The sequence below is a fragment of the Panicum hallii genome, chromosome 2 (assembly GCF_002211085.1).
Source record: "Panicum hallii strain FIL2 chromosome 2, PHallii_v3.1, whole genome shotgun sequence".
Taxonomy (NCBI): domain Eukaryota; kingdom Viridiplantae; phylum Streptophyta; class Magnoliopsida; order Poales; family Poaceae; genus Panicum; species Panicum hallii.
This window is the reverse complement of record NC_038043.1, coordinates 47,230,815-47,244,340: the sequence shown is the minus strand read 5'-3', so window position 1 is coordinate 47,244,340 and position 13,526 is coordinate 47,230,815. Positions and strand designations below refer to the sequence as shown.

The following is a 13,526-nucleotide window of genomic DNA, read 5'->3' as shown; positions in this document are numbered from 1 at the left end:
CAAGCTTAGTGTATATCTCCGAGGATTGAAGCCACTTTTCACATGCAATTCATGCACAAAGAGGTCATTATTATGTGGAAATCCACAGATATGAAACATCAAAGAACTAGGCACGGTAAAATAGTGAAGAAAGAAGCTAGATGGACTGAAACATCAGTCATTGTAAACTAAAATACACCCTTAATCCTCAACGAAAAAAATAGCTATAATAATGAAATTATCTCAGTTTTTCTGCATTGTTCGTGTGTGGTTCCAGGAAGTGAATCAGAGATAAAGTGAAGTCAGGCAGGAGACCCAGACAGCTTAATTAATATGTTTTATTTTTTCTAGTAGTACAACTATTATTGTCACTGAATGACACATTATATATTTCACACACCTATTGTCACTCAATTTGTCAATTTAGCACTCTTTTCATCCTTACAGAAAACAAGATCACTAAAAGCTCCTATTCGTCCGCTTCCGGAATCTCCTTATGAACATGTCACAAGCCTGATCAATCTCATCATCCATGTTGAACTCCAAACCTTCCACCTCCCGGTTGCTCCTGATGACGTCGATGACCGAGGGCTCGCCGAGCACATCAAGATCACCATTATCATCGTGACCTTCGTCATCCTCATCGTCGTTGAACAGTGAGTGCGTCCAGTCAGGGTAGCCACGATCATCTTCCTCGAACATCGCCACCTCGGATAGATCAATGACACCATCATCATGTCCGAGATCAGCTTGCTCCTGATGGAGGATCCCTGTTGCCACCTTGCGCAAGACGAGTGTCCCGTCTCCGTACTCCAACCTAGCCTGCTTCCCTCGGTCCGACGACACCAGCGCATGGATCCTGTGAGAAATTGCGCGGACCACCGCCAGCTTGCGGCGGAGCGAGGCCAGGACGACGAGCTTCGTCCTTAGGGCTTCGGTCTTGCTCCTGAACACGGTCGCTGCCTTCTTCAGCAGCTCGGGGGCCTTGCACATCCTCATCTTAGACATGCTTGAGAGCTGATGATGAAGGTGTTTGCCAAGGATGATTTCTAGTGATCTGCAGGGGCTCAAGCTTGGCATGAGTAGATAGCTAGTGAGATGCAGCGAGAGTTACTAGTGCAGTGAGAGAGTAGGTTTCGGGGGCATATACAATCATTGTCTTCATTCAGCATGAAGGTATATATAGGCATCAGGAGCCAGGTGTGCACTACTGCACTGTGCAGCTTTGTTCATGTCAAGATCAAGCTTTTGCCAGCTCAAAGCAGCATGAATAAAACACTTGGAGAAATCAATTGGTGTGTCGAGTAAGCACTCCAATTAAGAACAGAGCTTTGGGAGTGGAAGCAAACCGAAAAGGTCTCCATGCACGGCCGGAAAAGATGGACAAGGATACGGAGAAAAAGCTAAGCATTCCAGTTAGGTAACTAAGTTCTTTCTGAATGAGAACTCCAACCAGGCAACAAGGAGCACCTGCCCCAGGGTGGAGATTGGCTCCCCGGATCCCAAGTTCCAGTGGCGGAGAACCTTACGTGGCAAGATATGGCAACCGCCACGGGAATCGGGAGAAAAAAATTTAGACCGCCCCAGCCCTTGCTCACCCCCCCCCCCCCCCGCGCGCCGCCGTCCCTGCTCCCCCACGCGCCCCCGCCCCCTGTTCCTCCCGCGCCGCCCCCTGCTCCTCCCCGCGCGCCGCCCCCTGCTCCCCCCGCGCCGCCGCCGCCCCCTGCTGGCCTGCTCCCCCGCGCGCCGCCCCCCCTCACCCCTCCCCCCCGCGCCGCCGCCCCGCCGGCGCTGCCCCCTGTGCGCCGCCGCCCCTGCTCCCCCCCCCCCCCCCCGCGGCGCCGCCATACCACAATTTCATCGTGTCCTCCGCCACTGCCAAGTTCCAAATCCTGCGCCCAGTACTAGCCGGTGGTGGCACCACCGTTAACAACCAAAGCGACAAAGGCTTTTGTTTTCTTGGCTGCTTCCGCGTGATCCATGCCCAATCCTGTGGGCAGTGGGCTCGATCGCGTAGAGCATAGTGCCCGTGGCTGGTTTGTTTTGCTTCTCTATGTGCGCGCGCTTTGGGCTTTGCTGATCGTCTCGTCAGCAAGAATTCAGAGCGAATCGGATCGCGCGTGAGAGGGGAGATTTCGCCTTTTCCGTGGCAGATTGGCACGCAGCAGCAGGTCTTCAGGAACACCGTTGGTTCTGCTTGCCGCCGTTGCATTTTCAGTTTTTTTAGATGGGAGGATTGAGCAAGCAGGAGCTGTACCGCATCACACGTGCTCCCCGTGCTGCTGTGGCAAGGGACGACAACACGGCGTGCCTTAGGCGGTTTAGGGGGATTTCTGAAGTGTTAAACTTTAAACCTGTTGTATCAAAGATAATTTTATTATTTAGAGTATTAAATAAATTTTAATTATAAAATTAATTGTAAAACCACTGGTTAATTCGCGAGACGAATCTAATAAGATATATTAATCCATAATTAGCGAATGTTGTAGTATCACTGTAGCAAATCATAGATTAATTAGGCTGATTAAATTCATCTCGCGAATTAGCACCCATCTATAAAAAAGTTTTATAAACAATTCTAAATGATAAGATTCTTTTTGATGTGATAGAGCTAAATTTTAGCCATCCGAAACCAAAAGGACCGGCTTTTTTTCACACTAGGAGAATAGGAGATCTTTCTCGCAATCGCCGATCAATCGTGGCCTGTCGAGGGAACATGAGATGATGCCTGGAAAGCAGGGGGTTCAAAATGTGAGGACGATCTGTATATGTCGGGGCATGCGTTTCACGGGGAGTTAATATCTGAACTCAAATGTATTTCAGAAACTACATTTTCGGTCGCACAAAATCTGAGTTCAGATTTTTTTCTTTTTGATGTTCAAAAAAAAATCTGAACTCAGATTTGTTGCACTTGACAAAAAAATGTAGTTTCTCAAAAATATTTGTACATTTTGACAGAGTATGTGTTGGATCGACGCCTGTAAAGATGCAGAAAATACTTATTCCTGACTCTGCCCGGTGTGCAGTGCGTGTATGAGTACGACGGTACGACCGCGTGCTCTCTGCAAAGCGTGTTGGTAGGGTAGCATGCCACGCCGTCAGCTGTGGCAACTGACAGCACACCTACGGTGTGCCTTCGGGAGCTATGGTTCGTGATTTCATCTGCTTGCTTAAGCCGCGTTCGGGTTAACTCATCTTGTTTGGATTGTCTGGTCCGAACCCTTTTAAGCTCGCGTTTGACCCTCCATCGAGAAATTGCCAAAAGTTTCGCAGCAGCACAGCACAGCTGCACAGGGATCTGAGGACCGTCTGGGTGCCTGGCCTCAGGTCCTCGATCGGCACGGACAGGTGAGCGGCGTGCTACATACCCTGCTGCTGATAGAGCCCCCGGCGCAAGCGCGGCCGCGGCGCCCGTGCTCGCGCCGTGCCGCGGTGTGCCGAGGCTAGGGGACGGGAATAGCGCGTGCCGGCTCGGAGGCGGGTCTAGGATCGGAAGATCGGGTATTCAAAAAATTCAAAACCTACAAAATATTAGCTGTTTCATCACCTTTTTTGGCAAGTATGTTCTTAATATCATTGATTAGTAAAAATAATAGGCATTCAATGAATACCCTTGAATACGAGGGTGGTGCGATGAGGGCAGTGCGGGGGAACGTACGGTAGCTAGGAGGGCAGAGTGTAGTCGATGGAAAATGTACAATACAATACATTTTGGAGCGAATTTTGCAGCAGGTGATCGATACGGTCCCCATGCAAGTTGAGCACCTAAAGCTAAAGACTGAAGCACCTCTTGCCTTCCTCGCCCATCACTCTTGCTTTGTTTTGCTGTGGTGATGCACGCGGCTATCGAGTCTCGATTGAGGATTTCTGTTTAACCTTGTTGGTTGTCACGGTACTAAAGGGGGCTATCTAATTTATGGACGACCGTAAGGAGCGCTCTGTATGGTCAATTTCTGACCAAAACTATCATCCACGTCTAGTTTCCATGTATCCCCTTTCTTTTTCTATTTGATAAGAAACTATATACACAAAAGTTACATACAAACATTTATATACACAAAGTTTGATCAAAATCGCAAAGATAAAAATTGTAGAAAGAGAAAAATTATATAAAATCTCAAAAACTAAAATATCATAAAAAATTGGGGGGAAAGTTTGGGAAAAAATTTGAAACAAACTTTCGATGAAACTTCAAGAAAAATCTGGAACAAAATTTCAGGAGAAAAATTTGAAAAACAAAATTTAAGAACAAATTTGAGATAAAAAATTTCGGGAACAAAAATTCAGAAGTAAAAAATTTGAAAGCAAAAACTTAAGATCAAACTTGGTAGACAAAGTTTTTTAAAATAACTTTTGTAGAATAAAAAGTCAGAAGCAAAACTTTATATCTAGTTTGGAAATTGGAAGAAAAATTTTGGGAAAAAACTTAGTCATGGCTGGAACTAGGCAAAGGAAAAGAAAAATGAAAATATGGAAGGAAATAAATTACGCTGGAGGAGGGTGCTTCCGCTATAAAATAACTTTTAGAGGAGTCGGATCGACGGTCGAATGTAAATTCAGCATCAGGATGCTAAACGATGGGTTGGAGAGGTAATAGGTTTTGTAATAAGGAGCGGAAGGCCAATGACATGCCACTTTGTCGGCTTCAGTTAGATTCAGGCATATATATGATGAAGCAGTCTATCTGCACAAAAACTTTGTCATGTCACAATGCAAAATAAGTGATTCTTATGCGTTCACCAAACAAGTTCACTCATGCCTTCTTGTAGTTTCTACCATGTCTTAGTACCTCACCCCCCCACTTCTCTGCCGTACCGTCGCTCAGTTTGTCAGTCCTAGTCTCTTTATAGTTCAACGTCCTCATAACATTCACGTAAACTACAGATAATAAACTAGTATACAAGATCAGTAGAGGCTAAGGTTCATCTGGCTGCGACATCTCCTGATGAACATGTCGCAAGCCTCGTCAATCTCGTCGTCCATGTTGAACTCGAGACCTTGAGCCTCCCTGTTGCTCTTGATGATCTCGATGACCGAGGGCCCATCGAGCGCATCAACAACGTCAAGCTCCTCGCGGTCGTCGTCGTCGTCATGGCCGCCATCCTCCTCATCGTTGTAACAATGGTCATCATCAAAAAATGAACTGGTCCAGTCAGGGTAGCCATGGTAAGCTTCCTCAAACACCGCCACCTCAAACATGCCAAGAGGAGCCCTGCCGCCGTGGTCACCAGCAGCTGGCTCCTCGCCCGCCGCCGTCGCCGCCTTGTGCGTCGTGATGAGAGCCTTGCTGCCGTGCTCCACCCTGGCCTGCTTCTCCGCCTGGCCGTTCAACTTGGAGAGCGCGTGGATCTGCCGAGACATCGCGCAGACCATCGCCAGCCTTCGGCGCAGCGAGGCCACGAAGACGAGCTTCGTTCTCAGAGCGTCAGTCTTGCTCTTGACCGACGTCGCCGCCTTCTTCAGGAGGTTGGGGGCGCTCTTGCTGATCCTCATCTTTGACGTGGAGAGCTTGTGGAGCTGCTTGTCAAGAAGGTTCACGAAGGAGTTCTTGTGCTCCAAGCCTGGCATGAGTGAGTTGTCAGAGAGCTCGTGAAATGAGGTAGCTAGCTTGTAGGTTTGAGAGGCATGGGCCTTGCATTATTGAAGCCCCACGAGGGTACTTATAGCCAGGGTAAAGCTAACCTTGCCATGAACCGGTTAGTGCGCCCTTGCAACTTTTTCTTCCCTGTGCGCATGTCAAGATCAAGCTTTGGGTAGCTTTTTCTTTAAAAAAATGGAAATCTTTGAGGTGCATCAAAGCATGAAAGAAAAATTTGAGGATAACAATTCTTTTAAAAATGTGAAAATCTTTAGTAGTACCTCAGGCTCAAAGCATGAAAGAAACAGTTGAAGAAATAAAAAGAATAGGCATGTGGAGCAAGCACCACAAGCAGGAACCGAACTTTGAGAGCGGAAGCGAAACTACTAAAAAGTTGTGGCAAGGGAATGGTCGTAGCAAAGTGGGAGAAAAAATGATATGGTAAAAGAAATCCCAACTAGGTGGAGAACGACACCTGTCCTAGCGTGAAGATTGGCTTCTCCGGATTTCCCCGTCGTCTTCGTTGCCGGTGATGCCCGCTCCACCATCTCTTCTCCTCCTGGATCTCCAACGCTTTCCTCGTCCGCTTCCGTGTGGTTCATGCGGCCACGCCCAGCGTGGGGCTCCAGGCGGGGTAGCCAATCGTGATCTCGCTTGGCGCTCGCCGCCGCATGCAGTGCCCTCGGCTTTCCGGTGCTTGCTTTCTGCCACGATTTGCATTGCAGTGCCGTGCTTTCTCTCTACTGTGTCCTACCGGAGCTTGCTTTTTTTCTCTCTGTGGGCGCGATCGCTTCTCTGCCGCTTGTCAGCACGAAAAGGAGATCGCGCGATTTCGTCCATTTTTCCCCCATGGCATCGCCGGTCACGCCGACGCCGTTGCTTCGCGCCCTGCCCATGCGCGTGCGCTGCTGTGGAGTGGCAAAATGGGAGCTGCGTCTAGAACCGCACGTGCTCCCCGTGCGCGAGCTGTGGCAACTGAAACGCAACACGGTGTGGCTTTCAGTTGTTGTTGTTGTTGTTCGTGACCAATCATGGCTCGACGAGAAAACGAAAAAATATGGCCGGATGGTCTCTGGTGGAGAACTCCATTATTGGCCGGAAAGAAGAGACAGGGGACTAGTACAATATGTAAGGCAGCCAGGCGGCCACGGAGTGACCCAAGGGAGCGTGAAGCGTGGGTTTCATGGCCATGGAGAAGTCAGAAGATATTTGCAGTTTCCTTTTTGGCACCGCGGAGTGTACAGGAAGGAGCAAGAAAACATCCAAGAGGCATGAGAGGGGGACAGTTTATAATAGAAGGGTTAAGATTAAATTTTTCAGAAATTTATATGGTGAAAATTGTATATACACATGCTTTGCGCATATAGTACGAGGGGTGGGGGCCTAAGCCCTCCCAGCTCCCCTTCGGAATGTAGAATTTAAGCTTAGTTAAGCTTACTTAGAGAAGGATTGATGTTGGTGCAACATATAGGATGCAATCAGTTTATTGTTCAGACCGACTCCATGCTGGTCGTGGAGGCAATCATAGATGGTGGATTCTCGACAACGAGGACGAGGCGATTTACGAGGGTTGTATTACCTTCTGAAGCGGATTCGACAGCATATCTATTGAGCATTGTAATAGTGAGGCTAATCAGGTAGCTCATGAGTTTGCTAGGAAAGCTTTTTTCTTGAAATTTTCATGTATTTGGGTCGATGAACGACTAGTTTATTTCACTTTAAATGTATTAGTGAACGATGTAAATATTTTATCCGATCAATACAGCTCGCCGAATGATCCCCCACACCCCCAAAAAAAGTTCTTCAATCACCATGACACTACTTATGCAAACATTTGAAATGTTGGTATGTTTGTGACCGTTATGCACAAAAGCTTATGCTAATAATTGTCGAGCCAGGTCAGCGTGACACATCGACAAAAAAAGGTATATTTGTATCTAAAATCCTAAACCTGCCCGAAATGGGGTTTAGTGAGGGTAGCTTTCTGGTAACACAATTGATATCCTTCACTATTTTTGGCGCGTCCAAATTTTCAACCTCATGTAGTCGTGTTCGAGCTGCCACCGAGAAATCGCCTTTGCTTGCTACTGTGTTCTTGGCACGGAGAGGGTAGGATAGGATCGCCCGGACGTGGACACTTGTCGTCGCTCGCTCGCTCCCAAAATCCACTGGTCTCGCGTCGGAGCGCGGCGCAAGGCGGGCGGCGGGCGGCCGCGCGCGCGCCGGCCCGCTTGCTGCGGCGCCGCGCCGGCCGGGCGCTGCCGAGGCCAGCGGACGGTGTACGTAACATGAGAGATCGAGCAGGGCGTGGGCGGGCTCGCGGACCAAACTGTCTTGCGTGCATGCACCCTCTTCGCCGGCTGTAGCCATGTTAGGTCGCAACAATGCCGTTATATATTTTGCAACATTATCATGCAGTGCATCTGTCAAGCAATGTGCAGGACACTTCGCCGCACCACATGAAGTGATCTTAGTATTACGCTTCCATCAAAATAAGTTCTTCATGCCCTCCAGTCCCTAGCTGCATGCGTGCTACCAAAATCTTAGTATCTCACCCACCTTCTTCTATTGTCTCTCAACTCGTCAGTAGTACTAGTCTCTTCATCCTTACATCATTCACGTAAATAAACTACAAAAACCGCGAGATCACTAGAAACTAAGGTTCATCCGGCTGCGACATCTCCTGATGAACATATCGCAGGCCTCGTCAATGTCATCTTCCATGCTGAACTCCAGCCCTTGAGCCTCCCGGTTGCTCCTGAGGATCTCGATGACCGAGGTCTCGTCGAACGCATCAAGATCAAGGTCATCCTGCTCGTCGTCTTGGACGACATCCTCCTCCTCATCGTTGTAGATATTGTCATCGTCGAATAGGGAGGTGGTCCAGTCAGGGTAGCCACCATGATAATCTTCCTCAAACACTGCCACCTCAAACAGACCAAGACGACGAGCCTCGCCGCCATGGTCACCAGCTGCCTCTTTGCCCGCCGCCGCCGCCGCCGCCGCCTTGCGCGGAGCGAGAGCCTTGCCGCCGTGCCCCACCGCGGCCTGCTTATTATCCCGGCCACCCGACGCGGCGAGCGCGTGGATCTGGCGGGACACTGCGCGGACCATCGCCATCCTGCGGCGCAGCGAGGCCAGGATGATGAGCTTGGTCCTTAGAGCATCCGTCTTGCACTTGAACGACGTCACGGCCTTCTTCAGGAGGTTGGGGGCGCTCTTGCTGATCTTCATCATCTTTGACGTGGGGAGCTGGTGAAGCTGCTTGTCGAGCAGATTCACTAAGGAGCTGCTGTGCCTCAGGCTAGGCATGAGCTTGTAGGCCAGTGAGCTCCGGATCGAGATGAGATGGCTAGTAGTAGGTTTGAGAGGCATGGGCCATGTCCGGAAGCCCCATGAGGGTACTTATAGCCAGGACCCAGGAGCACTGAACTGTTCAAGTTGCAATTTTGCTCGTGTCAGGATCAAGCTTTTTATTTCATGGTAGCTTTACTTAGAAAAATGGAAGGGTCTTTGGTGGTTAGCTCAAAGCATGAAAGGCTTTCTTTTTCATGGTAGCTTTACTTAGAAAAATGGAAGGAAGGGTCTTTGGTTAGCTTAAAGCTTGAAAGACGCAGTTGGAGAAAAACATTAGACGATTAGGCATGTGGAGCAAGCACTACGATTTAAGCAGAGAGTGGTGTTGAGAATGGAAGCCCCGACGCAAGAAAAGGAAGCAAAGTGTGGGGAAATAATGATATTTGAAAGAGTTGCAATTAGGTAGAAACTAAAGGAGAATTGAAGGTTGGCTCCTGCGGATCCCCATAGTTTGTCGTTAACCAGGATGGATTAGTAGCCGGAACCGTGATGGCATGGCTGCTCCCACCATCAACCGAAGAGACCACTTCTTCTGACCATAACGCGGTTGCCCAATGGGGGCAGGCTGCCGGAAGCCTGAAAGTTGTTCCAGCACGCCAGATCGTGCGTTCCCACGGCTTCAGTTTCCGATGCTTTTTACCCCTTTTTTGCAGTGCTTCTACTGTGTTCAATGGGCGCTTTGTTGCTCGTCAACACAAAAAGGCCGCCGGCGATCGCGTGATCTTCTCGTCTTTTGGCGTCGAAGATGGTCGCTCGCGTCCGCCGACCCCGTTGCTTCGCGCCCTTGCACTTGGGCGCTGCGGCGGCGTAGGACCCGCTAGCTGCTGCTGCCTGGAACCGCACGTGCCCCCCGTGCGCGTGCTGTGGCAACTGACGACAACACGGCGCGCCTGGCTTCCAAAGTCGCCGCTGCTCCTGTTCGTGATCAATCATGCCCTCGACGAGGAAAGGGAGATCATCATAATCTCTGGTGGAGAATTCCATTATTGGACGGGGGTGAAAAGAAAGAAAACTAGAAAAGGCAGGCGGCCGGCGTGAAGCACGAGTTTCATCCGCGGCCACGGGAGAAGCCACGAGATCCTTGCAGCTCGTAAATAAGGGGGTTTAGATTGTAGCTTAGCTTTCGGGTGGCACGAGTAACGCTCGCTGTTTTCTGGTCGGTCCAGCTTTACTTTGAGCCTGGCGTTCGAACCTTCACAGAGAAAAAAAACGCCCGTTTGGCGTTTGCCGCTGCGTGTGGGGCCGGGTGGAGGCTTCTCGCCGGAGTCGATCCGCATCCGCCATAGCTAGGCATGGACAGGTAAACTGACGGGCGGCTTGCCGGGGTTGGCTTGCTGGGCACCGCAGTGCGCCCCGACAGGCAGGCGGCGGAACATGCAGACGAGCGCCGCGTGAGCGGGCAAGGGCTCCGATCGGCGAGAGGGCATGCAACGTTGCAACGAGGCAGGCGGGCTGAGACAGGTTGCAGATACGGGGGCCGCGCGCCTGAGCTCGCGCGCCGGCGGGCGTGGACGGTGGAGGTGAGTGGTGCCGTGCCGGCGGTGGGGCACGACGCCGTGGACGTCAGGTACGTGGCGCGTGCGCTGAGCGCTCGTCGTACCTCATACAATAGCGGCAGCCGGCGGGGGTGGCCTCCGTCCGCCTCCCTCCACCCCTCCAGGTGGTGATGGGCCGTGGGCCGTGGCCCATAGGGCATGCAATAAGATCCCCGAAGCATCTAAGAGTAACTCCAACAGAATAGCTATAAATAAACTTGGTTAGGTAAAAAAATAAAAAATTTGGCGAAAAGGTCATCCAACGGATTCGCTTTCACCCTCGCCAACGTATCACGCTTGGCATCCCCGGACCTCCACTGGCTATCTTTACCGAGCGCACGCGCCTCGCCATCCGCTCCGCGCGTGCCTCTTTCTCCTCCCGCGCTCCTCTTCCCGCACTTCTTTCACCTCCCGCGCGGCCTCCCGTCACCACTCGCCCGCGCCTACGCCAGAGTGCCGCCAGCCTCCATGGCAGCCCCGTGACCGAGCTCCGCCCCCTTCCCAAATTCACCCTACCGAAGCCACCATCCTCTTATTGCTTGCACCAGCAGCTAGCCTGTGAGCTCCCAAACCTCCCCAACCCACCAGCCATGCCAGCCAAGCTCCAAAGGAGCTCCCCACCAATGAACCCTAGACCACCATGGCCGCCACCTTGACCTCCACGGTGAGCATCTACCTCCCGACCTCCTCTACATGAGCTAACCACAAAAATGGGTTCGCCTCGTCATCCTCCTCGTGGTGCTCCCTCTGATTTTGTGTATCCTTACCCAGGTCGTTGGGAACGCGGCCGCGCCACCGCCGGCCAGCCCGCCATCGCTGCCCGCTCATCGCATGGTATTTTAATTTGCATGTATGGTTAGAAAAAACATTGATTTTTTTAGACTTGAGATTGATATGCATGTGAGAAGGTGCGTTCTTTTGTGAGGTGGGGCAGGCGCGCGTCGTTTTGGAGTGTGTGTGATGGGGGGAGGTGGGTTTATTTCTCATGCAACTAGATAAAAGTGGAAAGTGCGATGGCTCTTCACCTAATGTTAAACGGAAAGAGCTCTCCATGTAGTTGCCTTCTTAGTGTTCTTCCTTGCTTAATTTTCACGCATGGTGCTTGGGCCTCGTGATATGGGTGGCCAGAGGGCCAGCCCATCTACCCCTAACGTCAAGGATTAGCAGGGGAGATATTATTAGATTAGATTGTTGATTCCTCAATTTTTTAGATTAGTTTCTTGAGGTCAAGTCTCATCATCTGTATAACGATGGAATCTCTTTGCAATCAAACAATGAAGATGAATTCAGCTGCATCATCGGCCCATTTTGAAGTTGACCAATTTGGAACTTTTTTTAAAAAGGGATTAAAAAAATTAAAATTCGAAAAAGGGGAGCCGGATGGGGGAAATTAGGAAAATGGGTGCTTCCCGCCCACTGAACGGGCGGGTGTAAGCATCTAGGCCCTCAAGGTATGTTTCGGTGATTAATGACAACCATTATTGTGACTAATGAGTTTGTGCAGCTTTACAGATCATTATCGCTCATTTTGTTATATGTCAAAAGAGGTCCCTAATTTTCATTATTCAAAAAGGCGATCTCGGCATTCAACTTAATAATATGTCAAGACTAAGGATCTTTCTAGTCCTAAGTGTCATAAGGCTGAGAAGGACACTTAGGTTAGCATAGGTTTTATAGTTTTGTAGTGATCGCACTATTAAGAGGGGTTTAGGCTTAGTAACTTGAGCATGGACATGGTCATTTGAAAATGGATGCACACAATGGTAACTCAGGTTTCTAGAAGCTCAAATAAGTGGTTCTCAACTTATATCTCAAGAATATTTGGATTTCATTCAAGACTCAAGTCAGAAAAGGCAAAATCAGAAAAATCCTTAACACCGGTTTAACCGACGCCTAAAGTTTTCTATACATCGGTTAAACGAGGTCAGCAGGTCTGGACAAGTCCATACACCGGTTAAACCGACGTTATTTGAAATTGGACGTCGGTGCAGTTGTCCAGAGACTCGGTTTTCAGTTGATCAGTGGACAACTACACTCACCGGTTAAACCGATGCTATTTGAAATTTGACGTCGGTGCAGTTGTCCAGGGACTTGGTTTTTCAGCTGTTCAATGGACGATTACATTCACCGGTTAAACCGATGCAACGACGGTTAATCTTTCCAAACAGTAACGGCTAGTTTTCAAAAAGGGGAGTTTACATTCACCGGTTAAACCGACGATGACTATTGGAGGGACGTCGGATTAACCGGCGCTACGCAGTTTTCTGGCAGCTTTTTCTCCAACGGCTCTATTCGTGTGAGCTGCCCATATATACCCCTCCAATGGGTCATTCTACCACTCTTGACACCAGGCAACATCCAAACACACATACTATAGTCAAGAGCCACCTTGAGCTTCAACATTTCATACACTTGTTCATTCAATCATTCAAGAAGCAAGATTAAGGATTTGAGTAGAGAGAAGCTTGTGTGCATCCATTCTTGGTGATTGGTTCTTGCTCAAGTGAAGGCCTTAGCTTGTTACTCTTGGTGATTGGCATCACCTAGGCGATCTTGGTGATCGAGGTGATTCTCGCGGAGCTTGCCAAGGATTGTGGAAGCCCGGAGAAGAGATTTGTACGTGGCTTGATCTCCACCACACCGGGATGGTGAACGGAGACTCTTAGTGAGCGCCCTCGTCTTGGTGACTTGGAAGGTGACAATACTCTTTGTGAGTGTCACAACGTGGATTAGGGGTGTGTGCCAACACATCGATACCACGGGAAAAAATCCGGTTGTCCCTTGTCCACTTTACTTTTTCAAGCATTATCTTTCATGCAATTCATTCATGTGCTTGATTTAGGAATCACTAGTTAGCTCTACCTTGCTAGGCTTTATCTCTTTTCATCTTAACTAGCTTGTGTAGGTTGTTTAGTTATCCGGTTGGTGAATTGGAGCCTTTCTAGTTCTTGCATAGGTTAAGGTTGTTTTATCTTGTTTTAGAAATTGAAAAAGGCCCAATTCACCCCCCCTCTTGGTCCATCGATCCTTTCAATTGGTATCAGAGCCACGTTGCTCATTTGGATCATTAGGCTTCA

At 49.5% G+C, this 13,526-nt stretch overlaps 2 protein-coding genes across 2 annotated transcripts; both read right to left on the bottom strand.

The window, feature by feature from the left end:
- Nucleotides 1-335: 335 nt before the first annotated feature.
- LOC112883174 lies at nucleotides 336-1,107 on the bottom strand. Its single transcript, XM_025948430.1, has one exon. It carries the CDS (start codon nucleotides 1,057-1,059, stop codon nucleotides 439-441), a length of 621 nt encoding a protein of 206 aa, XP_025804215.1. The 5' UTR covers nucleotides 1,060-1,107; the 3' UTR covers nucleotides 336-438.
- A 6,845-nt stretch (nucleotides 1,108-7,952) lies between these two features.
- On the bottom strand, nucleotides 7,953-8,937 carry LOC112882311. The gene has a single exon (XM_025947336.1). It carries the CDS (start codon nucleotides 8,930-8,932, stop codon nucleotides 8,207-8,209), a length of 726 nt encoding a protein of 241 aa, XP_025803121.1. The 5' UTR covers nucleotides 8,933-8,937; the 3' UTR covers nucleotides 7,953-8,206.
- Nucleotides 8,938-13,526: the final 4,589 nt, after the last annotated feature.

Bases quoted from the DNA above. Each gene is read 5' to 3' on its own strand.
- LOC112883174 (XM_025948430.1), bottom strand. From the start codon at position 1,059: ATGCCAAGCTTGAGCCCCTGCAGATCACTAGAAATCATCCTTGGCAAA.
- LOC112882311 (XM_025947336.1), bottom strand. From the start codon at position 8,932: ATGCCTCTCAAACCTACTACTAGCCATCTCATCTCGATCCGGAGCTCA.